This window comes from Enhydra lutris, unplaced genomic scaffold (assembly GCF_002288905.1).
Source record: "Enhydra lutris kenyoni isolate GAN:26980312 unplaced genomic scaffold, ASM228890v2 scaffoldscaffold72, whole genome shotgun sequence".
Taxonomy (NCBI): domain Eukaryota; kingdom Metazoa; phylum Chordata; class Mammalia; order Carnivora; family Mustelidae; genus Enhydra; species Enhydra lutris.
The window spans coordinates 3,607,790-3,635,386 of NW_019154156.1; the positions used below are offsets into that span (position 1 = coordinate 3,607,790).

The 27,597-nt window shown below is 35.0% G+C and overlaps 1 protein-coding gene across 3 annotated transcripts in view; it reads left to right on the plus strand.

Annotated features, from left to right (window-relative positions):
- The window catches only part of LOC111159967 (Ras association domain family member 8), a 129,222-nt gene that overhangs the window by 96,621 nt on the left and 5,004 nt on the right, over positions 1–27,597 (plus strand). For all 3 annotated transcript variants that reach the window (XM_022522685.1, XM_022522687.1, XM_022522686.1), the window contains 2 exons: positions 8,815–9,021; positions 25,958–26,847. In XM_022522685.1, the coding sequence (XP_022378393.1) occupies positions 8,919–9,021; positions 25,958–26,847 (993 nt within the window). In that variant the 5' untranslated portion in view covers positions 8,815–8,918. The remainder of the gene's footprint in view (positions 1–8,814; positions 9,022–25,957; positions 26,848–27,597) is intronic.

Here is a 27,597-nt window from a genome sequence, read left to right on the forward strand (position 1 = left end):
GTTTTCAGAATTATCTGGTATTATTCCAAATATTGGCTAACTTGTATCCATGTGATCTTGATCAAATGATGCAATTTGACCAGGCCTCAGTCTTCTATGTTATGTAAAATGATTATACAAGTTGATAGCCAGTGAGTTGCTAGCTCTGAAAGGCAAGATATCTTATCCATTTGGTTTCGATGAATTCTATGAGATTATTGACCTTTACCTAGAGAGAAAATACCATCTTGTGCCTGTCCCTCCAGTTTCTCCAGTATGAGGAATCCACAACTTCCTTGCTACAACTTTTGCCAGGTAGAGCCAAGTATATTTTGGTGTGTTGTTGGTTGCCTTTTTTATTATTAACATATTATGTATTATTTGCTTCACAGGTACAGGTCTGTGAATCATCAGTCTTACACAGTTCACAGCACTCACCATAGCATATACCCTCCCCAGTGTCCATAACCCACCACCCTATCCCTCCCTACCCACCCCCCAGCAACCCTCAGTTTGTTTCCTGAGATTAAGAGTCTGTTATGGTTTATCTGCCTGCCTCTCAAACTCCTCATATCAGGGAGATCATATGATAATTGTCTTTCTCTGATTGACTTATTTCACTTAGCATAATACCCTTTAGTTCCATCTGTGTCGTCGAAAATGGCAAGATTCAGGGGGATTTTGATGGCTGCATAGTATTCCATTGTATATATACACAACATCTTTATCCATTCATCTGTTGATGGACATCTAGGTTCTTTCCATAGTTTGGCTATTGTGGACATGGCTGCTATAAACATTTGGGTGCATGTACCCCTCGGATCACTACATTTGTATCTTTAGGGTAAATACCTAGTAGTGTGATTGCTGGGTCATAGGGTAGCTCTATTTTCAACTTTTTGAGGAACCTCCATACTGTTGATTGGCTTTTGACTTGGGAAGAATATGGTAAGGATGGAATGGTAGAAAGGAAGGAATAAAAGAGGCATGTGCTGGGATCTAATGGGTACTTGTGTGGAAGTTAAAGTTGACTCGGGGCTACTACCACTAGAGAAACTGTGACCACGAGGAATTGGCTTACAATGATGGCCATAGGGGCCATCAGAGGACTTGACCTATATCAAATTGTATGTTTCTGTGTGTTGGCCTTCATTCATTTCCATCACTTTTATGGAGACAGTGGAAAGCCATTGTTTCATGCCACCATGGCTCCCTGTCCTCTCTGTATCTTCTTCTCCTGTGATCCTTTTCAGGGTTTGATGTTCCAAGTTAAATTCCCAAGCAGAATACTTGATTTAGTAATGTTCTGTCAACAAGAAGTCAAAGAAGAATTCAGTCTAATAAACATGGCCTTGTGTCCATGGGATATTAGAATGTACAAATGGTAACCGTTTTGAGCAGAATAAGCAAGAAATTACTTATTGGTAGTGTTGTATATTAGACTGGTAGAAGGAATTATTTAGAAGAGCTTGCTTTTGAGACTGTCCTTGGTTACTGGAAACACATCGCTTTATTCTCTAAAATGGGCAGTTGTAAAGATTTTGCTTCCTCTTAAAATTATACTTACATAGAAATGCTGTGTTCCTACTGGAGCTTTAATTAATAGATCAAAGTTTACCTAAATTATTAGTTCAGAAATCAGTCTGGTGAAGTACTGTACTCCCAAAAGATTCTTGATACTCATTTATGAGCATTTGGTTAACACCTCTGTGTATGGGAGAAGTTTCCATTTCAAAGTCATAGTTACGGGTTTAACCTTATGATTTAGAAAAATATTATTGTCAATAAGCTATCTGGAGGGGGGCTTAGAATAAGAAACTCAGCTGAGGGCAATGGCTCTTACAGCACCAAATTTGGTGCTAAATAAAAAACTAAAATTACTAGCTATATTCATTGTAAAGGTTTACTTTTTTAAGGAGAGAAAGCTAGGTCTTAATAGCAGGATCAGTATTTTTATACCAGTAACTTTAGCTTGATTTATGTCATGTTTATACCAGATGCAATTGAAATTTCTTAATATGGATGCTAATCCCAATTATCATTTCTAATCTTGATTTGAAAACTTCTAGAATGTTGGCTGTGCTTAAGGTACATGCTGTAATAACCTAAAATGACTTTATTTTAAGATGCTGTTATTAAAATAGTATTCCTGAAATTTTGCTTTTGTGTTGATTTTTCCTGTGATAAAGAAGTTTCTAATTTTTGAAAGTTACAATTTTTATTTCCATTCACAGAATTAACTTTTGTTGAATTCATATTTTGTGCTAAGCCCTGCACTAAGTACATTTTTTTTAAAGATTTTATTTATTTATTTGTCAGAAAGAGAGAGAGAGAGTGAGCACAGGCAGAGTGGCAGGCAGAGGCAGAGGGAGAAGCAGGCTCCCCACAGAACAAGGAGCCCGATGTGGGACTCGAAGGCAGCTGCTTAACCAACTGAGCCACCCAGGCGTCCCTGCACTAAGTACATTTTTAAAAGACATTTCATTTCTCACAAATGCCTCTTGAAAAGTTCTGCGTCTTGACTTAAGTCGCACAGTAAGTAATAGACTCAGGATTTGAACCTTGGTACATTCTGTTTCCACTAATCAGTGTTACCTTGAAAAAAATGGCTCTTTCCAAAAAGTAGTTTTTAATGGTGTAAACTTAAAGAAAATGCCAGAAATCTCTAAGAAGCTTTGGTTTGTATTTAAGGCAAGAGTTAAAAATTATCATAAATATGCAGACATATTTATTTTAGATGCTGTAAAAATAAATCTGGATGTAATTTTCAAAAACTGGAGGAATAATTTGTTAGTACTGAAAATGAACCTGATCATGAGACACTCATTTTGCTGACATGTGCGGTTATTTATCATAGGTTCTCTGAATTAAAACTGTAATTTCTTAACATGATTTAGTTGGTTTACTCTTTTCTTTCTCCTAGAATGGAAAATTTATATATGTTGTCTGATCATTGGTTATTGATAAAAATAAATTTTCAAGTGATGGTAGGTGAGATTTCTTAATGTAACTGAGGGCATTTTAAAAACATTTATTTGGGTACGTTGACTCCTTTTAGAGAAGTCTGCCTTATTCGTGCTTTAATTTCTTTACTCATCCCAATTTGGAATATATGCCCCTAAATTCCTAGGTTTCTGACCTTGCGAGAGTTATTTAAACTGAGACTCACTTTTCTCTTTAAAATAAGGCTAATGATACCTAACTCACTGAATTGCATCGTGAGGAATAAGTGAGACACAATACACAATGCTTAGCAGAGAGTAAGTACTCATGCCTTTCATTGCCATAATTGCAGAATGGTCACTTGAACATGTTAAATTTGGGAAATGTTTCACTGCATATGTTTAAATGCTGTGACCTGAGGATGATGCATAGTAAAGCAAAGAGCTTGGGTTTACTGGATTTAATAATTAATATGCAAATATTGCTTAGCATTGTGAACTTTTAAAAACATACTATCAAAAAATCCTATGACTAAAAAGAAAAATACAAAACCCATCTTTAGAAGACATAGCTTAATCGTGGCAATTAGGACTTCTTATAAGAGAAAGAGAAAAGCTATTAAACGTTCTCATTTGTACTCTACTGTTCCCACAAGTGAGCTTCACACAGTGTCTCTATCACCACTCGTGGGTGTTGCAAAATACATTAAAGGGCTAGCTGAAATCTCGTTTTATATATAGTATGTCTTCAGAAGTTGGTCATTTGTATCCTGTAGTTGTACGCATTGTGGCTCTTTGCCACTGTCTCACCCTCTGTGCTATGTCACTGAGTCCTAGTTTAACAGAGTTTAACCAGTTTCTCTGCTGTGACGTATCTTGCTGCACATGGTCTCCCAGAGACAATGTGTTCTGAAGAATGTTTCCCAGAATTGTTAGACTGGGGAGCCTTATTTCCTTGGTGCATATCACAGGACTGTTGTTCTCAATATCTCATTTTGGGAGGCTTTGATTGATATCGCTGAAGTCCTCTGCCTTAGTGTCCACTTTTGAACATTGTGTGCCTTTTATGACAACCTACTTTCTGTGACAGAGTTTACAGGACTGTATTACAGCAAAATAATGGGTTTGCTACAAGCAACTGAACATTTAACTGGGTTTCCAAAATACAGAACCAGAGTGTTGTAAACATGCATCAGCTGAATACTGCAGTTCAGGAGCAAGCAACCCATGACTGGCATCTGAGGCAGTTTTCCAGAAACTGTTACTTTCTAGACGAAATCTGTTTTCTTACCCACTTTTTTCCTTTCTTACGTGTTTTCACCCGCTCTCTCCTTCTCTCTCATTGTGCTTCATCCTGTCATGTTCTCCAGGTTATTTTTTTCCTGTTGTTGTTATTTGTTTTTATGTTTACTTTTCCATCTCCCACAGGCAAGAGATACCATTTTTTTCCTTACCTCAGTCACCATTTGATTATTAAAAAGTTAATACTTTTTTACTTCATAACAGTTGTTCTCTATAACTTCATTTAATTCTCACATCAAATTAGTTTTAGAGTGAGGTAATCTAAACTCCCTCTAGTTTTTGTTTCTTTAAAGATTAATTTATTGGAGAAAGAGAGTGCATATATGCAGGTAGGGGGAGGGGTGAAGGGAAAAGGGAAGCAGACTTCCCGCTGAGCACAGAGCCCAGCACAGGGCTCTATCCGATGACCCCCGAGATCATGACCTGAGTGAAACCAAGAGTCTGTCACCCAACTGACTGAGCCACCTGGGCACCCCTAGATTTTATTTTTTAACTAGCTTTCTGTACAAAAGAGAATTTGGGTATCTGTTTATTAGTTCTATTAAGTACTCTTCATAATATACAGTGTTCATTGTGCAGAATCTCTGTATGGTGCCAGAAGAACTAGTGGCTAGCATCAATGTTTTATTTAAAGTAGCTAGCTTGATTGTGAAGATTTTATAACACATTTTATCTGTAGGCTCTTTCTATAAAGAATGCTTTAATATGCAATAACCATAGATATTGAGCAAAACTGGACATGAAAGAAATGTTAAAATTGGCACTAAACCACCTGTATGTTTGTGTCTAGGGCCCAGGGGGTAATGCAGTTTGCTTAGCAGTAGCCTGATGGTAGCATCACAAGGAAGTTAGACCATTTTAAAGCATTCAGTCAATTCTTGTTTTTTGTGAGAGCCCTTGGTCACAACAGTTTCATCGGCTGATCAATACATCACCTTGTTTTATGTGTTTTTCTGTCAAAAAATACCTTATTTGACATACATCGTTGATTCATTAACATTAAACTCACAGTCTATAACTCATACCTAACAACACGTACTTTTCTCCATAAGTCACATCACGGCCTTCTCTTTTTTTTTTTTTTTTTTTAAAGATTTTATTTATTTATTTGTCAGAGAGAGAGAGGGAGAGAGAGCAAGCACAGGCAGACAGAATTGCAGGCAGAGGGAGAAGCAGGCTCCCTGAGGAGCAAGGAGCCCGATGTGGGACTCGATCCCAGGACGCTGGGATCATGACCTGAGCCGAAGGCAGCCGCTTAACCAACTGAGCCACCCAGGCGTCCCACATCACGGCCTTCTTATACTTATGTCAGCACTATGCTTGGGAGCCATTTTCAACAGTGAAATCACCAACAAAAACTACAAAAATGCCAAAACATGGCATGAAATACACTGGGAAGAGGTAACTTGTCAACAGTATGAGAGCTGAAACAAGAAGGCAGAATAATGCTTCTTTATGACCTCAGCTGGGAATGTGTAGGTCAGACCACTCAGATTTTTCACAGCTGTATACATGTCTTTGAATGACTTTGAAAGTGCCATAAATATTGATTTTGGAGTTACAAATAAATTTTAGTGAGTGTGTGAATTCACAAATAAGGAACCCATGAATAATGAGGATTGACTAAAATTGTTTCATTAAAGCACTGTTCTTAGGGGAATGTGTCTCCACAAATGTAGGTGCTTAATTCCAATATGCTTTCAAGGTAATAAATAGTTTTTAACTAAAGAACACTTGTTCCCAGTAGCATGTTACCGAATAAACCTAATTTTTCATTATAATAGTTAAAATAATAATGATTTGAATATAGAAACCTTATGGTAAAAACAATAGCAACTATATTATAATAATATCCTTGCAATAGAACCTTACTTCTACCTACATTATTGTTTCCATGGAAAAATTTATTCCAAATTCCAACTGAGATGTCAAAGCCCCTTAGCTTCTTAAGTCCTTAGTCCCAATGATGAGCAGTCCACCATACGCACCTACAGTGTAGGACTTTCGTTTTCCCTCTAGTCTAGTTCTGGGGCTGGGAGCAGAATCGTAGGAGTTGGGCTCTGGACAACAGCACAGAAGGGAGTAGTAGGGGCTTCCACCGAGAAGACAGATTCTTCAAATGACTTTCATGAATAACACCACGATTTTGAGAGAAGCTAGGGGGATGATTGTTAGTACAGCCCCAAACTTGACAGAAGCCATATTTGGAAAACAGGGGCTCTGCTAGAAATAAAATTTTGGACCATGTGGTTCATTGATCTGATCTATTAAAGCATCTTTTTTACTTTCCTTAAGGATCAGTTTGAAAGATAGTATTAATGGTGTTAGAAGAAAAATGCAGATGCTGGTCTTCTCTGTGATGAGCCGTGGTAGGAAGTCTCTGATCAAGAGGATAAACACCTTGCAAGTTTATATCAACTAAGCAATATTATTTATGCTCAATGTTTTCCCACAACATTATTATACTCTGTAATATTTAACAGATATGCATGTGCTCTATGTTCATTTGTATTCACTTAATAGTTAAAAGTTTGAGGTAAAACAGTGATAATTCAAGATAAGAAAATAAGAGGTGGTGTACTAAAACCTTTATAGAGCTTAAAAATGGACCTCATAAGTTTCTTTTAAATGATAGGTTTCTTTTGGGGGAGGAGGCCTTTAATGAGATCTTTCTTGCTAGGTTTCCCAACTTTGAGATCTTTTAATGAATGGACTAGGTATTAAAATAGATTTTAATTCAGTTTAGTTTTTTTAAACTCAGCTGAGTTTTTTATTTAATAAAATAATTTAATTTTAATATATTAATTTAATACAATATATTAATGTGTGACCATTTTTTAATCTTAATTTTATTACAAAAAGAATAATACATATTCTATTTTTAGTAAATAGAGCACCTGGCGGAGAAGGAAAAATATCTTATTTTAAGTCAGAACTCTTCTGTTTCCTTTCCTTAAATGGTCTTTAAATGGATTGGGGACAGTAGCATATATAAACCTCACATTTGGAATTTCAAGTGTGCAGCAGCCTATTAAATGCTCAGAGTAGTCTAGCTGTAAAAAAAACTTTTTTAACTTTATTTGCAAGATTTCTTACATTTCTTTGACTTTGGAGCACCACCCCCCCTCACACCCCAGAAACTTTAGCATCTTGCGGGATTTCATAACTGAGGAACACAGTTGTGGAGATTAGCTTGTCAGAGGCAAGTGGCTCTTCTTCTGGGCATACAGGGGGTTTATGAAACCACCTTGGCACTTCAGTGTGGAAGCAGAAGGAGCCAAATCAACACACTGGGAAACAGTCCATCCTTTCCCTTTTTTTGAGCATGAAAAAAAAGTATTTTTGTACCTTCTCTGGAGAAAGCAATAGGTTTATTCTCCTTCACTCATGTATGTTCTGACTTATATACCCAGGTGACAGGTGGCCTAGAACTATCTTAGGTCTTTTAAGAAAATGCACAAGGACTATATTATACTCTTTTACTGGACATGTTTTTAATGTTTTTAAAATAAGCTTTTCAATAAGTCATTGATCCTGAAACACCAGTTCCATCGTCAACCTTTAAATAAATTTAAATCATTTTAATTAAATCAATGTTTATTACATCACATAAACTTTAGCATTCTTTTCAAAACCAATAAAAAAATAGAATCATAAAACAGTAGACAAACAAATCATAGATTGATTAGTTTTAACACAGGAAGAGCTGAGATTTTAAAAACCTACAGGAAAAAGAATTGTGTACAATTGATTTTTAACCAGCTAATAATAACATTCTAATCAATACAAGAAATCAAGGCATTTGGTTTGATTGTGTGAGAATGTGAAACACATGTATATAATGCAGCTAAAGAAAAAAAATCAAACAATGGGGAAACAGCAAGTGTAACAAAAAGTTGAGGTTTATATTATTAGAATAACCCTTGTAATTTAAGAATACTGTCAAACCCCAGCTAAATAAATGAGAAAAGGACAAGCAGTTGATACATGGGGAAGTTGTCAGCCAGTAAAGAAATTAATTTCCTTCAACCGCTTTCTGCACACCTGTGCCTTATGCTGTGGTTGGTGTTGGAGTTTGAGCGTTGAAGACCACACTCTCAGTCCTTTGGGGAAGGTAGGGAGGCAAGGGACACATGAAACAAAGGAATGCAATGGAGTTGTGAAGATACATTTACAAATGCTCACAAGGCTATGGAAACTGGTTCAACTGGTTTATTTTTCAAAAAATGACAAAAACTGTTTTTTAACCTTACAAATGATCCTAATGAGTTTTTTTTTTTTTTTTTTAAGAAAGGAATAGCTTATAAATTGAGCAGTAGGGCTTAGTCAAGTAAGTAAGATTTCTTAGAGTTACTTTTTGATTTCTTAGAGTTACCTTATGATTAAAATTATAATTATGAAAATATGAATCACTGTCATGAATAGGTGACTATAGTTGTATTCATGCTACCAAATTCAGTTCTATAAAATAAGTATGTACATGGTCATTAATGGTAGTAGGATTATGAGATATTAGAATTTATTTTGCACAATACTTAGTAAAAGAAATTTAAAGACTTGTTTTATTAAAGATGTTTTTTCTTCTTTTTAGCTGACTACACAAGACTCTGCCTTCCCCATATTTCCATAGCCAGCGACATGACCTGACACCTTGATGACCAGTCTCAGGGCCCTTAGGTGACTAGCTGCTACACCATGGAACTTAAAGTATGGGTGGATGGAGTTCAGAGGATTGTTTGTGGGGTCACCGAAGTTACAACTTGCCAGGAGGTTGTAATAGCCTTAGCTCAAGCGATAGGTAAGTGGACTTTCTGGGAATCTGCGAAAAAGTGGTTTATACTTACTCTTGTGGTTTGTGGTTGTTTGTATTAAATATAGATTTCTAGTTTTTTGTTTATTTGGTTCCATAATACAACTTGCAGGTACACTTTTATTTATTACTATTCCCCCATGCTTAAATAAATCTGTAAACACACTTTCTCTCTGTCTCCCCCCAGATTTTACTGACCTTCAGACTAGAGTCTGCACTGCCTTCTGCTCTACTGTTGTTTATCCTAAACAACGATTTGTGGAACTAAAATGTTTTTTTTTTTTTTTTAAGATTTTATTTATTTATTTGACAGAGATCACAAGTAGGCAGAGAGAGAGAGGGAGAAGCAGGCTCCCCACCAAGCAGAGAGCCTGATGCAGGGCTTGATCCTAACCCTGGGATCATGACTTGAGCCAAAGGCAGAGGCTTTAACACACTAAGCCACCCAGGTGCCCCTAAAATGTTTTCTTGAGCTAAAACATGGATTCCTAGTTCCCAGACCCCTGATTAGGAAAAATCCCATTTACTGTTTATTCTGACTACTTTTAGAAAAAAAAAATGCAGCAAATAACATGGTCCTTCAACAGAAAGATAATATGTGCATTTTTAAATCTTACCTTAAAGTGCAGATGAAGTTATCAAGTACATGCTTACTAGCTCCATCTTGTTCACCTACTAAGAAGAAAAGTTGCAACTTTACTTCTCCGTGTGTTTATCTTTATCATTTTTATACATGTTTTTTAGTTGCCTTAACCCTTTTGGAATATGATGAAGGTATAAACATTGCAAAAGCCAATACTGTGGGCTATAGCTTATATTTGCATCTTAAGTCCATCATTTAGCAAACATGTATTAAAAAGAAATTGTTTTCAGCACCTTGTTAGGTGCTTAGTGCTTCTTTGTCTTTGATCGACTAGTCAAGTTTACTTTATGTCATGCTAGTATATACTGGAAACATGTTACATTTGTTTAGGATAGAGAAAAGTCACCCTGCACCGTGACACCTTAGCATTTCGTGGAGGCATTTCTGGCAGTTAAGAAATTGGCAGTGCCCTGTGCAAAGATAGAGACTTTCTTTTAATACTGACATCTTTTGATTTTTCTTAAATACTGTGTAGTACACATATTAAAACAATGATAAAATTCCTAGTCAATGAAATTTTCTTGCATTTTGGCCTAATTATATTTGTGGACTTAAGTTTAATATTTAAAGAAGGGAAAATAAAGGCATTTAATTTTATTTCATATTCTTTGCAACCAACTTATTTAGTAATTATCCCTTTTACAAGCCCGATAAAGAATTCAAAGTAATGATCATAAAGGTACTCACTGGATTTGAGAAAAAAAGTGGATGAACTCAATGAGAACTTCAAGAAAAAGATAGAAACTATAAAAAATAAGCAATTAGAATTGAAGAGTACACTAACTGAAATGAAAAATACACTAGAGGGAATCAGCAGCATATTAGAGGATGCAGAAGAATGGACCAATAATTTGGAAGACGGGAAAATGGAAGGTAACCAACCTTAACAGCAAAAAGAAAGAATAATGATAATAAATAAGAATAGGTTAAGGGAACTCAGTGATATCATTAAGCACAATAACATTCACATTATAGTGACCCCAGAAGAAGAAAAGAAGGAAGGGGACAGAAAACTTATTTGAAGAAGTAATAGCTGAAAACTTCCTTAATCTGGGGGTGGAAACAGATATCCAGGCCCAGGAATCACAGTGCCCCAAACAAAATGAACCCTAGGAGGTCCACACAAAAACACCTAATTAAAATAGCAAAAACTTAAGAGAGAATATTAAAAGCCACAAGAGAAAAGTGAACTCATATAAAGGAAACCCCATAAGGCTATCAGCTGATTTTTCAGCAGAAACTTTTCAGGGCAGAAGAAAGAGGCATGATACATTGAAACTACTAAAAGGAAAAAGCCTACAACCCAGCAAGGTTATGATTCAGAATTGAAGGGGAGATAATTTCCCAGACAAACAAAGGAATTTATCACCACTAAACCAACCTTAATAAGAAATGTTAAAGGGAATTCTTTACATGAAAAGAAAAGACCATAATTAGAAATGAGAAAATTATGAAAGGACAAAAATTCACTGATAAAAATAGTAATCAACTATGTATGAAGCCAATATGAAGGTTAAACACAAAAATAATAAAAGTCAATCATATCTATAAAAATTAGTCAAAGAATACACAAGAAGTAAAATATGATTTCATATACATAAAATATGGATGGGGAATAAAAATTTAGTGTTTTAGAATGTGTTTGAACTTAAGGGATTATCAGCTTAATATAGACTGCTACATACATAGGGTGTTAAATATGAATCCCATAGTAACCACAAATCAAAAATTCCATAGCAGATACACAAAAAAATAAAAAGAAATCCAAGCATAACACTAAGGAAAGTCATCAAACCACAAAGGAAGAGAACAGAAGAAGAAAGGAACAGAGAAGAACTATAAAAACAACCAGAAAATTAACAAAATGGCAATAAGTACATACTGATAATTACTTTATCATTACTTTAATAATTACTTTTAAATATAAATTTAATAATTTATTTTTAATTACTTTAAATATACTTTAATAATTACTTTAAATATAATTACTTTATATATAATTACTTTAAATATAATTACTGTAATAATTACTTTAAATATATTTTAATTTTTATTTACTTTACATTACTTTATAATATTTACTTTAAATATAAATGTACTAAATGCTCTAAGCAAAAAAACATAGGTTGACAAAATGGATTTTTTTTAAAAAGATTTTATCTATTTATTTGACAGAGAGAGATCACAAGTAGGTAGAGAGGCAGGCAGAGAGAGAGAGAGAGAGAGGAGGAAGCAGGCTCCCTGCCAAGCAGAGAACCCAGTGCGAGACTCGATCCCAGGACCCTGAGATCATGACCTGAGCCGAAGGCAGAGGCTTAACCCACTGAGCCACCCAGGCGCCCCAACAAAATGGATTTTAAAAAAATAAATAGATTTTAAAAAAATAAATAGACAAGACACATCTTGTCTTGACAGAAGACACTTATAGACTGAAAGTGAAGGGATAGAAAAAGATAATCCATGGAAATGGAGGTGGAAAAAGAAAAGGTTTAGAGGCAATACTTACATCAGACAAAATAGATATTAAAACAATGTAATAAAAGATAAAGGCATTATATAATGATTAAAAGGGTTCAATCCAAAAGCAAATATTAACAGATTTAAAGGGAGAAATCGGCAGTAATGCAATAACCATAGGGGACTTTAACATCTCATTTATATCAATGTATAGACCCCCCAGACAGAAAATAAGAAAACTGGCTTTGAACCACACATTCAGCCAGATGGACTTCACAAATATATACAGAAATGGTAGAATACACATTCTTTTCAAATGAGCATGAAATATTCTCTAGGATAGATCACATGTTAGGTCACAAAACAAATCTCAATAAATTTAACAAGATTAAGATCATATCTAGCATCTTTTCTGAATACAACAGTATGAAACTAGAAATTAATTACAAGAAAAAAAAAACTGGAAAAACCCAAACACATGGGGACTACACAACCAGTGGGTAAAGAATAGAAGAGGAAATTACAAAAAAAAAAAAAATGCATGGAGACAAATGAAAATGGAAATACAACTGTTCGTTATCTTTGGGACACAGCAAAAGCAGTTCTAAGAGGGATATTTATACCAATACAGGCCTACCTCAAGAAATAAGAAAAATCTCAATCTAACTTACAACTAAAGGACCTAGGAAACAAATAAACAAACAAAGCTCAAAGTTAGTAGAGGAAGGAAATAATAAAAATTAGTGCAGCAATAAGTGAAATAGAGACCAAAAAAAAATTAATAAGAGCTGGTTCTTTGAAAAGATCAAATAGTCAAACCATTAGCCAGATTCTGGAAGAAAAAAAAAATGAAAGTAAATAAAATTATGTATGTATGTATGTATGTATGTATTTATAAATAAAAGTCTGAAATGAAAGAGGAGAAATAATAACTGACACCACAGAAATACAAAAGATTATAAGAATACAGTGAAAAATTAGATGGCAACAAATTGGACAACCTAGAAGAAATGGGGATAAATCTTTAGAAACATAAAATCTTTCAAAATTGAATCAGAAAGAAATAGAAAACCTGAAGAAATACATTACTGGTAAGAAAATTAAACTGGTAATAAAAAAAAATTCCCAACAAACGAAAGTCCAGGACCAGTTGTCTTCATCGGTGAATTCTACCAAACATTTAAAGAGCTAATACCTGTTCTTCTCAAACTATTCCAAAAAAAAGAAAGGAAGAAAAACTTTCAAATTCATTTGACACGGCCAGCCTTTATTACCTTAGTAGCAAAACCAGACAAACACTACAAAGAAAAGAAAACTACAAGCCAGTATCCCTGATGAACACAGATGCAGAAATCCTCAACAGAGCATTAGCAAACTGAATTCAGCAATACATTAAGAGGGTCATTCAGCACCACCAAGTGGGATTTATTTCAGGAATGCAAGGATGGTTCATTATTCACAAATCAATCAATGTGATACCTCGTATTAACAAGAGGGAGGATAAAAAAAATCATATAATTATGTCAATAGATGCAGAAAAAACACTTGACAAAATACATCTGTCTATGATAAAAAACTCTCAATAGAGGGCTTAAGGGGAGCATACCTCAACATAATAAAGGCCATATATGAAAAACCCATAGCTAACATCATACTCAGTGGTGAAAAATTGAAAGCTTTTCTTCTAATATTAGACATAAGACATGTTTACTCTCACCACTTCTATTCAACATAGTACTAGAAGTCCTAGCCACAGCAATCAGAAAAGAAAAAGGAACAAAAGGCATCCACATTCGTAAGGAAGCAATAGAACTCACTATTTGCAGATCACATTGTAACTACATATAGAAAACCCTCAAGACTCCACTAAAAATCTGTTAGAACTAACAAGTGAATTCAGTTCAGTTAGTTAGAACTAACAATTGAATGGTTGCAGAATGCAGAATTAATGTATAGAAAACTGCTATGTTTCTATACACTAATAATGAAGTAGCAGGAAGAGAAATTAAGATAACAATCCCATTTATAGTAGTACCAAAAAGAATAAAATAAGAATAAATTAAAGGAGGTGAAAGACCTACACTCTAAAAACTCTAAGACTTTGATGAAAAAAATTGAAGGAAATACAAATAAATGTAAAGATGGACCATGCTCATGGATTGGAAGAGTTGATATTGTTAAAATGTTCATATGGTCCAAAGCAATTTATAGATTCAGTGCAATCACTATCAAAATATAAATAGTACTTTTCTCAGAACTAGAACAAGTAAGTCTAAAATTTGTATGGAAGCACAAGAGATCTTGAATAGCTAAAGCAATCTTGAGAAAGAACAATAAAGCTGGAGGTTTCACAATCCCAGATTTCAAGACATACTACAGAGTTCATAATAATTAAAACAATATGGTACTGTTAGAGATCATTGCAACAAGATAGAGAGCCCAGAAATAAACCCACAGTTACGTAGTAGATTAATCTATGACAGGGGAAGCAAGAATATACAATGGAGAAAAGATAGTATCTTCAATAGTGTTGAGAAAACTGGACAACTATATGCAAGGAAATTAAAATGGGCCATTTTCTAAGACAACACACAATAATAAGCTCAAGGTATGTTTTTTTTTCCCCCAAGGTAGATTAAAGTCCTAAATATGAGACCCAAAATCATAAAACTCCTAAAAGGAGTTTTGGACGTTGGCCTTACAACATATTTAAGGGTATTCTCCTCAGGCAAGAGAAACAAAACACACACACACACACACACACACACACACACGTGCGCGTGCTACACCAAAATAATAAGCTTTTCCACAGCAAAGAAAACCATCAACAAAATGAACAGACAACCTACTGAATGGGAGAAGATATTTGCAAGTGATGCATTTGATAAGGGGTTAATATACAAAATATATTAAAAATACATACAACTCACCACCAAAAGAAAATCTTCTTAAAAAACGGGCAGAGAACCTGAATAGACATTTCTCCAAAGAAGATAACACAGATGGCCAACAGACACATAAAAAGACATTCAACATCACTAATCATCAGGGAAATGCAAGTCAGAACTACAATGAGATATCACTTCATACCTGTCAGAACGGTTAATATCAAAAAGACAAGAAATAACAAGTGTTTGCGAGGATGTGGCAAAAAAGAGGAATCCTTGTGCACTGTTTGTGGGAATGTAGATTGGTGCAGCCACTGTGGAAAACAGCATGGAGTTTCCTCAAAAAATTAAAAGTAGAAATATCATGATTCAGTAATTCCACTTCTGGGTATTTATCTGAAGAAATGAAACCACTAATTGGAAAAGATGAATGTACCCTATGTTTGTTGTAGGATTTATAATAGCCAGAACACAGGAGCAATCTAAGTGACCACCAGTACATGAGTGGATAAAGTAGTATGTGTGTGTGTGTATGTGTATATATACATGTGTGTGTGTATACAGATGTGTATAAATGCAGAACAGTGCGTTTGTGTCTGTGTGTAACAAGATATTACTCAGCCACAAAAAAGAATAAGATCTTGCCATTTGCAGCAACATGGATAGACCTAGAAGATATTAATGAAATAAGTCAAACAGTAAAGACAAATACCAAATGCTTTCACTGATACGTAGAATCTGAAAAACAAAGCAATACACAAAAACAGACTTACAAATACAGAGAAAAACTGGTGGTTGTCAGAGAGAAGGTGTTGTGGGGATTGGCCAAGTTGGTAAAGGGGATTAAGAGGTAGAAAATTCCAGTTGTAAAATAAGTCACAGTGATGAAAAGTAGATAGTCAATATAGTCAATAATATTTTATGTACATTGTACAGTGACAGATGGTAACTATACTTACTGTGGTGAGCAGGGAATAATACACAGAATTATCAAATCACTGTGTTGTACTGAAACTGATAAAACATTGTATACAAGCCGTACTTCATAATAAAAATTAAAAAATTAAAGATAGGAAAAAAGGTAAAACATAAGAACTGAGACGTATTTTGTCTCAAGACCCAATTAACTACTAACCAAAATAAAGTCATTTAGGCATATTACTATTTTAAAAATAGCTTTAAGACAGAGGGCAATACAAAGAAGAGACTACTATATTAGCATACATAAGGCTTAATTCAAAGGAAGATAAAAAATTGTAAACTTACATACAACAAGTTAATTGCCTTAAATATAACCAGGCACCCGGGTGGCTCCGTCAGTTAAGTGTCTGCCTTTGGCTCAGGTCATGATCTCAAGGTCCTGGGATGGATTCTCTGCTCAGTAGGGAGTCTGCTTCTCCCTCTGTGCGTACTCTCTCTCTCCCTCTCTCCATCAAATAAATAAATAAAATCTTTAAATATACATATATATTAAAGTAAAACCAATGGAACTAGAAAGAGAAACTAACACTCCACTATAAGGGGAGATTTTTAAATATTCCTCAGTGACTGATGAGAAGAATCAACAAATCGGGGGGGGGAGCCCCACATAATTTATTTAATTAAAAATATTCATCTTTGGGGGTGCCTGGGTGGCTCAGTGGGTTACGTCTCTGCCTTTGGCTCAGGACAGGATCTCAGGGTCCTGGGATCGAGCCCTGCATTGGGCTCTCTGCTCAGTGGGGAGCCTGCTTCTCCCTCTCCCTCTGCCTGCCTCTCTGCCTACTTGTGATCTCTGTCTGTCAAATAAATAAATAAAATCTTTAAAAAAAATAATCATCATTGGGTTCTTTCTGCTTAGTAAAAACTCTAAAATTAGCAATTGTCAAATCTAACTTTCTTTGTTATATTTGAGACTCAAACCATGGGCAGTGGTTTAAAAGAACATAAATGTATTATACAGGGAGCTGAGGGGTGCACCTAGCTGCATCTGTCCATCTGGCCTCCACATTTTCTGCACATAATTTCAAGGGGAAAGTGTCCAGATGTACAAGGTGTGTGTTTGTCCATTTGGACTAAATAGTATACTCTACTTGCTTGTGAACAAGCTAAAAGTTTTAACTGAATCTACCTCGATTTTTGCTGTGTGTTAACTCAGTCCAGAGCTGTTTTTGAAAAATTGACAACTTGAATACAGAGCTTTTATGGTATATCTCCAAACTTGGCTAAACAACTCTTTTTCTGTATCATGAATACTTGATGGAATTCAGAATTCACCTGAGAGATGGTTCAGCCGGCAGCCAGCTGAGGATGGTTGACTCTTGCTTTTCTGGTGCCATCAGACTTTCTCAGCATCAAATGTAATATGCTCCTGATGTGTACTTAAATATTTCTCTATCTTGTAATGTGAGTTATTGGTATTCAAAGTTTAAACACTAAATGAGAGTTTTATAGCATGTTGATCTTATTTCCTCTGTAAGAAATAATAAGGGATTTGTTGGGAAAAATTAATGCTGTGACATCCAACCCCAGAATTTCTGTGGCTGAACACAATAAAAGTTTATCCTATTAGCAGAGTATTGACTGACTGACCAAGCTGCAGATGTGTCTAAAAAATTTATAATGAAGCAACTTGTAGAATACCTTCATGGGTTTAAATCCACACTTTTGGTGTATGGGGTGAAAGCATCAAAGATATACTCTTAATTAGGGATTGTGAGGGATTTTTCTGGGAAGCTAAAATTTCTCTAAGGAAACCACCAAGATGTAAAAATATTTACATACGTTAACAATCTGCAAATATATATGGCGGTGAACATTTTTTGACTCAGTGCTGTTAGTCAATGGAATCCAATTAGAAAATAGCTAAAGACAAAACATAATTTGGTAACAGTTGTTGAATGTATCTAATAATATGGAAAGAAATCCTTTCTACTCTGATCTTTGACTACCTTGACAGGTTATATTTAGGTGGTGGAAATAGAACACGTGCAAATTATGAGACAGAATAACAAAATAAAAACATAATTAAAACCCTTTAATTGGCATGAAGTAGCTAAACCGCCCCGCTGTGCACTGTGTGTTTGGTCACTATATATGCTTGGCTTTTGACACGTTCCCAATTTCGAGTATTTTGTCTTGTTTCTCCCATAAACTATCCCAGAAATGCCATTATTTCACAGTTCAAACTGCTTCTCAAATCTGTATGTGAAACAGAAAGCCTTTGACTGTTCATCTGTTTCAAGTTATAGTCCAGAAAATGCATTTGCTTTTACAATATCCCCCAAATATGAAAAGAATGTATTTCTGCCCTCAAGTAGATTAGAACTTAAGTAGAGTATGGCTAACAAAAGATTAGAGAGGAAAAGAGGAGGAAGAAATCAAGGAGATGAGGGGAAGGTTTTCTGATTCATACTCCTTTTTTGCCTGGTACCATTCAAAATACTGAAGTTTCAGAATTTTTCTCTGTTCTCACTTCTTGTGATCTTGTTCCCATATCTCCTTGTCCTGGGGCCAGACTTAGCATTTAATAGAAACAAGTGGTTGGGGCTGGGGTCCAAGGTGAAGTGGACTGTTCCTTAAAAGCCATGTTTCATATGATTTGCCCCAAGAAAGTAAGTTTTCTATTTTTGTTTTTAAGACTTTATTTGACAGAGAGAGAGAGCACAAGCAGGGGGAGTGGCAGGCAGAGGGAGAAGCAGGCTCCCTGCTGAGCAGAAAGCCCAACATAGGGCTTCGATCCCAGGACCCTGCGATCATGACCTGAGCCCAAGGCAGACGCTTAATGGACTGAGATACCCAGGCGCCCTAAAAATCAGTTTTCAAACAAGCACATTTTATACTTAATTCTAGTTTAACTATTTAATACTTATTTCTGGAAGTCCCTCTGACATAGGGGTCCTGTTATTTATCCATCTTAGACCATTGCTTTGCCTAAAGTAAGTAAGCAGTAAAACATAGTTTCTAAAACAGTGTTGTCCGGTAGAACTTTCTGCAGGGATGGTAGTGGTCTCTATCTGTGCTGTCCAGTGGAGTAACCACCAGCCGCATGCAGCTACTGAATACTTGAAATGTGGCTCGTATAACTGAGGAAGTGAATTTTTAAGTAAAATTTACACGTGGCTAGTGGTTAATTGGTATTGTAAACAGTTCTAGAAGATGACTAATTGCTATCTCAGACTTCCAGTGTCTGTATCTCAACTATTGCCCACCTTCATATTTCTTCCTTCTCCTTATCTCAGCAAATGAAAATTCTTTTCTTTTAATTAAAACTTTTGTGTGATCTTCATTTCTTTTCTTGTTCTAATATCTCACAACCATTCCATCAACAAGTCCTATCTGTACTACCTTTAGTATATATGCAAAATCTTGTTTCTCTTCACAGCCACTGTTAACACGTTGATGTAAGCCGCCATCAGTTTTCATGTAGATTTTTGCAGTGGCCTTCAGCTCATCTCCCTGCATCATCTTGGTCCCCTGCAGCCTATTCTCGACAGTTTTCTTTCAGAGTTAATGCTTTTTTAAAGTTTTTATTTAAATTCCAGTTAGTTAACATACAGTGTAATATTAGTTTCAGATATACAACTCAGTGATTCATCATTTAGATGCAACACCCGGTACTCAGGTGCACTCCTTAAACCCCATCATCTATTCCCCATCCCCCACCCACCTCCCCTCTGGTAACCATCAGTTTGTTCTCAGTGCGTTTCTTGGTTTGCCTCTCTCTCTCTCTTTTTTCCACCCTACGCACATTTGTTTTATTTCTTAAATTCCACATGAGTGAAATCATATGGTATTTGTCTTTCTCTGGCAAACTTCACTTATCATAATTCTCTTTAGTTCCATCCACATCATTGCAAATGGCAAGATTTCATTCTTGTTTATGGCTGAGTAATATTCCATTGTGTGTGTGTATCTGCTTTTAAACGCAGATGTCTCTATCTTGTATGTGTCTATCTTTAAAGTAATACTTTTAAAATATGAATCATATCACTCCTCTGCTCAAACTTCCCCTCATCCACAGTGGTTTTGTACTCAGAAAATTCCAAAGTCCTATGTATAATGGTCTTCAGGACCCTAATGAATCCATACTTCATCTCCTTACCAGTCTGACCTTATCTCATACCACTTACTTTTGACTGTCCCTTCTTATACACACCAAAGACATTTCTGCCTCAATCTTTGCATCTCTTTTCTCTGGTGAGAATACTCTGCACCCAGATATTTTCATAATTCATTCCCTTGGATCTCTGTTTAAATCTCATCTTCTCACAAAAGATGTCCCTGACCACATGTACATGTACATATACACATGCACACACACATGCTTATACATTCACATACTCTTTATCTGCCATACTCTAGTGTTCTCTAAAGCACCTACCATTCCTGACATTACATAGAGGCCACGTATATAGACCATATATGCATTTTCAAATCTAAACATTTCTGAAAGCCTGAAGTTTATCATACTTCATTTGAAGTTAGCCGTAACTGGAATGTCTTGAACTCATTTGGTGGTAAAAACTGCTCTGATTTTATATGAGGCTGTTTTTAATTTATATTTATTCCATTTGATATGAACATTGATACATTTTATTTTATACCTTTTAATATGTTTGATTACAGACATATAGGATAGCACTATGTTACCTTTCTAAAATCCAGAAAATTCTGAATTTTCAGCATATCTGGCCTTAAAACTGTTGCATAATGGACAGTAGACCTACATTTACTTATTTGTGTGTTGTATATTGCTTACTACTGTTTTGTTACTATCCTCATAGCTTAAAACCATGCCTAAGTAACAGACATCCAATACATATTTGTGCATAAATGAATGAATTTTTTAAAGTTTTTTTTCCTATAAATTACAGGCTGAGCTAGGTGACCACCTAATGTTTCATCCATCTCTAGAATTATATGATCCTTTAGAAGATAAGGAAAATAATATTTTTATTGCCACACTTAACTCTTAATTTATACATAAATTATCAATTTTAGAATTTTACAAATGTATTGATATTGTATCTGTTTACAAAATAATACTATTCATTGTAGACTGTTTTGAGTAAAGCAGAAAAAAATGACCCTATCTCCTAAGAGTAATCACTATGAGCAGCACTTTTTATGTACCTCTAGATGAGCTTAAAAAAAAGATTTTACTCTCCATAATTCTTGATAGTTTTAAATCATCATTTTGCATTTACTGGATCATGAATTAAATGGTCCACATCACTTAATTCACTTAATCCTCATAACAGTCTTATGAGGAAAGCACTGTTATTATCTCTACTTTAGAGATGATCAGGCTAAGGCACAAATATCAGATAACCTGCACAAGCTCCCGTAGCTAGTAAGGAGGGTATTGGGATCCAAACCAATAGTCTGACTCAAGAACCCTGCTCTTAACTACTATTATACTCTGTTGGTTATACCCCCTATAATCCAGTGGACATCTGTTAAGAAATATAGTTATTGATTGAATTATATTGAAATAAGAAATAAAAACACTTAATAGTAAAATATACTGCTTTTTTATAGCCAAGATCATGTTTTACAGTTTTGATATTTATAACAATAATGTAATCATTCATAATTTTAAATACCTTTTGGATTTTCTACATAAAACATTAATTAATGTGAAGACATGTAATTCATAGTATGCATCAGACAGGATGGGTTAGATTATTCTATATTAACAAAATATCCTCCAAATCTTACTGGTCTATAGTGATAAGTGCTAGCTGTTATTTTGGTTAATATTATTTATGCAAAGTAAGTAGCATAGTGCCTAGCAAATATAGGCAAAGTAAATGATAATCATTATGAAATCAATAAATTTTATGTTTTCATTATTTTTTAATAGTAGTAAACTTATCATATAATCCTAAATAGTTCCTAAAATAATATGCAGTAATTCTGTGACTACATGATAATTCTGTGACTCATCAACACACTGGGAAAATAAACTGTGAATGATTTAGCTAAGAGTTGTGCACAGCTGGCTGATAGGTTATACTCAGATATTTACATTCTGTCACTGTCATCATGAAATAAACACTCCATGGTTAAAGTTAATTGCTACATTCAGGACTTATAGAAAATTCATTGATAAATTTGCAGGATAGTTGGATGTGTTTGGAAGATTCCTTTAAATTCTTTAAGCTTTGATTTCTTCACTAGTGAGTTGAGGATCATAAAGCTATACTGCCTATCTCATAACCAGTTAGGATTACGTATATATTATATATTTTTATTTTTAATATGTTTTTTAGTTTTACATACATATATATGTGTAAGCATCAAAAGCGTGTAACAGACTATAAAATGATACAATGTAATTTCTTTTACAGAGATCAAGATTCCTTCTAAGAATTCTGTCTTTATGGAGGGATTAGTTATGTTCACTGGAGTCTATATAAGAATCCAAAATGTTTATATAGCTCAAGGAGCAAAGTAATCTGTTATCAGAAAAGCTCAGTGTGCTTGGATAGATTATTCATGACTAAGAATAACCTGTTACTACTTCTAATATGTCCAGAAACAGGAGGATATGTTGGCATTAAATTCATAAGAGATTAATGCGAACTCTCTGTCATATTCTTTTGAATAACGTACAGTATTCATCTTTGGGTAAGAAGTATTTGAAACTGAAGAAAAAAACCAAATGTAAGTTAAAACTAAATCTTATCAAGAGAGTTGATGATTAATAGAACCCCCAGGGCCTAACATTATTTCTGACAGATATTTGGTGTTCAGTATAGATTTGTTGAATAAATAACAAGATGTGACTTTTAAATCATGATTTTGTTCTTTGGCTCTAAGAAATTTCCTAAAATTATTTTTCAAAAAAGGTTGCCCTATTGAAAAAGTGGTTGAAATAAGTGCTTAATGTTTTTGGGTGACCCGTATTTGAGTTTTGGTGTATATTTTCAAAAACTTCATATTACTCCACAGTTACACATACTTTTCTTCTTTAAACTGAGTCAGAGTAATCTGTTACCCTATTTCCTTTTGTCAGTCATCCAGTAAGATTCCACTAATGTGTTAAAGTCTCTTTATTATTTATTATATGAAGTTAATGATCCTTGAGATCACACAATTGCTTCAACTATTCAAAAGTATAGTCAGTATTTTATATTCGTACCATTACTTACATGGCATACATTTCTAGATAGTGCAAACAGCCTCAAGTACAAATGCTGCAGATACGTAGATAGGTGGGTATGGATAGATACTCCTTTTTGTTATTCTTAAGGGTCCATCAGATAGTGTGCCAAGTATAACTACATGTATCCATTTAATAAAATGCATTGAAAAGGAGTTTTGCAGGAGGAATTTGAATCTCTCCAAATGAAATAGGATCTTTAGGGCCTTGCCAAGCATAGTATTAAAAATAATGATAATGGGATTTAACTTTTACATAACCTATCTAAAACCTAATTTTTATAATAAAATCAAAGCTATTAATTCATTTATGTTTTATAAAAGCTTTTTTATATTGCTGGATAGGATTTTTTTTTCTTTTTGCCTAATTGCACTAAATATGTGTTATTTAACAAAAAGGGAAAACTGGCAGTAGAAGCAATTCTAAATAATCTTCTACTAAGATACTCTCCTAGGGCAGCAGTACCATTAAGCATTGGAAAAATCAGCTTCATATTTAATTATGGCTAAACTGGGGTTTTTAAATTGTTAATATAACTTATCTAATGTAATGATTCCATTTTCTTTTTCAAGATGCTTCATTGGCCTGGTAGAGAATTAAGAGAAGGCTCTGCTGATCTATTCTAACCCCTCACATTACCGATGAGGACACAGAGCTCCAGAGAAGAGATTCTAAAAGTAGTTGATAGGCAGCAAAGCCAAGAACACAAAGTGCTGTGTTCTTTGAAGCAGTGTGTACACATGGAGCAGTTTTAACCTTGCAGATTTGTCATGTGTTTTTTCTTGGAGTAGTTACAGTAATTTTTAACCTGAAAAATCAACTAGAAATATTTTTTATTCCAAGAAGTCAATCTACCGTATTAAGGGTTTCTTCATTCCCCTTGTTTGCCCACATATTTTGACAGTAGTAACAACTAACATTTGTATAGAAGTGCTCAATTTTAGAAAATAGTTTTATATTTTATATCTCACTTGACTCTCGCAACAACATTGTCAGTAAGAAAATACCATTCTCACCCTATAGATGAGGAAATGGAAGCCGAAGGAAATTTAATAAGTTGCGCAAGTCATTTACTTAGCTGGCAGAACCAGACTTGAACACAGGCCTTCCAACTGCAGAGCCTTTGTTCTTTCCAGCGTTATATTGTTGGGAGTTGCTAAAAGTTTCTTAAGGATTTTTTTTAAGTCAGCTTATGGTCATGAGAGGTTTCTGGTCAGCCATTTTGTTACTTGAATAACAGTGCTTTAAATTAATAATGGCCACTGTATATTGATTGAATACCTACCATGGGTCAGGTGATGGTGATAGATCTTATGATGCCTGACTCTTGCTCTCAGAGCCTGTGAGATACTGGTGGTATCTCCACTTTAGAAGGGAACTTGGGTTGTTTATCCAATAGGTAATTAAAACCCTGGATTAAAACTCCGATCTGTTTGCTTCACAAGCTGCAACTTGTCAGCTGTACCCAAGATTCAGTTTCTGTAAATGAGAACATATGCATTCATGTAGAGCAATATCACTCTTAATGTGCTACTTCTGAATTACATACACAGATATTCACATATATATGTATCTAGACCTGCATTTATTGACCTGATAACTGAGAAAATAACTACTATTGGTTCAGAAGCTCATGAAATTAAAAAAGAGGATAAATCAATAGCTGTATATACCAGTGTTGTAATTGCAAGAAGACAGCATCAGTATTTTCTTCCTTGTAATAATGATAAGTAGTAATGGAGACTTTTTTATTGAGATATAATAGACAAGTAACAATTATATTACTTTCAGGTGTCCAGCAGATACTTTTAACAAAATGTAATCTATCTGACCCACCCACCTTAAATGGAAATATTTAGGAAGAGTGTTCAAGTTAATGATACCATACTGTCTTCTGAAACTTGATCTTCTGTAATTACCAGTTAGGTTTAGTATAACTTCTACTTAAATGTGATTTTATTGTTTTTGTTTTTTAGTATTTTTGCATTTTTTAATTTTTTTAAACAAGAATCTTTGAAGTTACAACTACCAAAACTGTAGAAGACTTCTCTTTGGGCCCCTATTTTTATACAAAATTATTTTCAAGGATCATTTTCACTGAGGTGATTTTTATTTACCACAGGTATTCAGAAAGATACCAGCTGTGTGAGCTATGAGTTGGCCAAGCCTTCATGCAAAGACAGAGGAAAGAACTGTACCGACCCCTGTGAGCTGAGTTATCCATTGGCTCCATACTTCCCTTCAGGAGTAAAATGGGGCTTTCAACCTCCCTGAGTTTTAATACCAGAGGGATTCACAAAGTGGAAATTTACTTAAGTTTTGAAGTTCTACCTAGCTCCTGAGACCAGGCCCTCATGGCTTCCAGTGGGGCATTCTGGTGTCATCCTTTGTTTGAGCTGGAGGTCTTGCCCCAAACAAGAATGTTTAGGTAATCGGGCATTTGATAAGAATGTAAGAGTCTCATGGAGGTTTAAAGTATAAAGTTGAATTTCTAAGCAAGTCAGAAGGATATATGTAATTCACATGCCATAGTTTTATACTGTTAACATATCTTCAAGAGAAGTTTGTTGTTGTTGTTTTGTTTTTTTGCTTTTGGTTTGGTTTTGGGGATTGTTTTTTAGGGTGTGTTTTTTTTTTTTTTTCCTTCAAGAGAAGTTTAAAAGGCAGCATGGACTGGACTTGGCTTCTAATCAAGAAGACACAGTTATCAAATAGTGTCCTCTGTTGCATCATTTTGGCTATCACATATTCCACTTTGACAGTTTATTCTTGTCTTTTTTTATCTAGGTCGAACAGGAAGGTACACTCTTATAGAAAAATGGAGAGATACTGAAAGACACTTAGCACCTCATGAAAATCCTATCATATCCTTAAACAAATGGGGGCAGTATGCTAGTGATGTACAGCTAATTTTACGTCGGACGGGGCCATCTCTTAGTGAGCGACCCACTTCAGACAGTGTGGCTCGAATTCCGGAGAGAACTTTATATAGGCAGAGTTTGCCCCCACTGGCTAAACTGAGGCCTCAGATTGACAAATCAATCAAAAGGAGAGAACCTAAAAGGAAATCATTAACATTTACAGGAGGTGCCAAAGGATTAATGGACATTTTTGGAAAGGGTAAAGAAACTGAATTTAAGCAAAAGGTGCTGAACAACTGCAAGACAACAGCAGATGAATTAAAGAAGCTGATCCGGTTGCAGACAGAGAAGCTTCAATCCATTGAGAAAGAGCTAGAATCAAATGAAATTGAAATACAATTTTGGGAGCAAAAATATAATTCTAACCTTGAAGAGGAAATTGTCCGCCTGGAGCAAAAGATCAAAAGAAATGATGTCGAAATTGAAGAGGAAGAATTTTGGGAAAATGAATTGCAGATTGAACAGGAAAATGAAAAACAGCTGAAGGATCAACTTCAAGAAATAAGACAGAAAATAACAGAATGTGAGAGCAAATTAAAGGACTATTTGGCTCAGATCCAGACTATGGAAAGTGGTCTTGAAGCAGAAAAATTACAACGGGAAGTTCAGGAGGCACAAGTCAATGAAGAAGAGGTTAAAGGAAAGATTGGTAAGGTCAAGGGAGAAATTGACATTCAAGGCCAACAGAGTCTGAGGTTAGAAAATGGCATTAAAGCTGTAGAAAGATCTCTTGGACAAGCCACCAAACGATTACAGGTAAGAACATTTCTATAGAAAGGTTTCATCTGTTTAAAAGAATTAATATATTCTTGGCATTTTCTTGAATATTGTCCATTTTCTCTTACATTTAAAGTTAGAAACTGGGGTGCCTGGGTGGCTCAGTGGGTTAAAGCCTCTGCCTTAGGCTTAGGTCATGATCCCAGGGTCCTGGGATCGAGCCCCGCATCGGGCTCTTTGCTCAGCGGGGAGCCTGCTTCCTCCTCTCTCTCTGCCCGCTTCTCTGCCTGCTTGTGATCCTGTCTGTCAAAAAAATTAAAAAGTTAGAAACCTACTTTGGTGTATAAGTTTCATAAAATTTCTGTGACTTATGACAAAGCTAAGATGTGAGACCAAAACAAAGAGGAACGCTAAAGCCACAACTGATTATTGCTCCACAGAAAGAGGTCTCTTACTCTGACAGTTGTAACATTAGGTAATGGGATACAGAGAATAGAATCTCAGAGCTGGAATGGACACTAATGATGAGATAGTGAATCTGACCTTCTCTCATTGTAGAGATAAGGAAACCAAAGCCAAAAGAGATTACTGCAGATTGGTTTACCAAGGATTGTGTGGCTAGTTGACTGCTTATCTATTACTTCTCCATTGTGGTTCCCCCCATCTTTCCCAAGATGTAAATAGACCCCTTCTCTTCTCCATATTACTTACTTTCCTAAGGAGAGGGGCACAAAAGTTCCTCTCTGATTTTCCCCTCTCTGGTTCACATATAAGAACATTTATATTTTG